Source organism: Schistosoma mansoni, assembly GCF_000237925.1.
Source record: "Schistosoma mansoni, WGS project CABG00000000 data, supercontig 0478, strain Puerto Rico, whole genome shotgun sequence".
Taxonomy (NCBI): Eukaryota; Metazoa; Platyhelminthes; class Trematoda; order Strigeidida; family Schistosomatidae; genus Schistosoma; species Schistosoma mansoni.
The window spans coordinates 11,575-12,473 of NW_017386302.1; the positions used below are offsets into that span (position 1 = coordinate 11,575).

General features: G+C 40.4%; 2 protein-coding genes across 2 annotated transcripts in view; both read right to left on the reverse strand.

Annotated features, from left to right (window-relative positions):
• Smp_112170 (hypothetical protein) overlaps positions 1-207 on the reverse strand; it is a gene marked incomplete at both ends in the record, with an annotated part of 549 nt that extends 342 nt beyond the window's left edge. The window contains one exon of the mRNA XM_018792214.1: positions 1-207. This exon is cut by the window's left edge and continues 342 nt beyond it. Coding sequence (XP_018644072.1) covers positions 1-207 — 207 coding nt within the window.
• Positions 208-439: 232 nt separating this feature from the next.
• Positions 440-682, reverse strand: Smp_185520 (hypothetical protein; the record flags this gene model as incomplete). The annotated part of the gene is made up of 1 exon (XM_018792215.1): positions 440-682. The coding sequence occupies one exon, from the start codon at positions 680-682 to the stop codon at positions 440-442; it is 243 nt and encodes an 80-aa protein (XP_018644073.1).
• Between the last annotated feature and the right edge of the window lie 217 nt (positions 683-899).

Below are 899 nucleotides of genomic sequence, written 5' to 3' on the forward strand. Positions count from 1 at the left end.
AATTGAGTGTGTAATTTGTGGTGGTCCATGTGCACAAGCAACGATTCCATGTGCACATTGGTCCAACACAACCACACAATCAAATGCATCATCACATTCGCTCACTGCCTCTTCAATCCAGGTGTGAACGTCATTGCAACCACAAACTCTCGAATTGGCATTATCACACATTTGTGAAACTCTACACAAGTACGCAGCACAACTCATCTGCACATCCGATTCACAATTCTCATTGTCACAGTCGATATCCACGCAAATTTAATTCCTGTCACATGAGTCAGCAAGCTCATAAGAATGAGAAACGCAAATTTCACTCGAAAATATTCCGAAGACATTCGATCAGTGATATGTGTGAAGAAAGAATTATATGTTGTTGAATGAGTTCACCGGTCGACATTCAACTCAATGTTCGAAATGATAATGAAAATTGTGGTGGTGATTAGGACGCAATGCATGGTTGAGAGGATGGAGTATGAATTGAGTGTGTAATTTGTGGTGGTCCATGTGCACAAGCAACGATTCCATGTGCACATTGGTCCAACACAACCACACAATCAAATGCATCAACACATTCGCTCACTGCCTCTTCAATCCAGGTGTGAACGTCATTGCAACCACAAACTCTCGAATTGGCATTATCACACATTTGTGAAACTCTACACAAGTACGCAGCACAACTCATCTGCACATCCGATTCACAATTCTCATTGTCACAGTCGATATCCACATAAATCTTATTCCTGTCACATGAGTCATCAAGCTCATAAGAATGAGAAACGCAAATTTCACTCGAAAATATTCCGAAGACATTCGATCAGTGATATGTGTGAAGAAAGAATTATATGTTGTTGAATGAGTTCACCAGGTCGACATTCAACTCAATGTTCGAAATGATAATC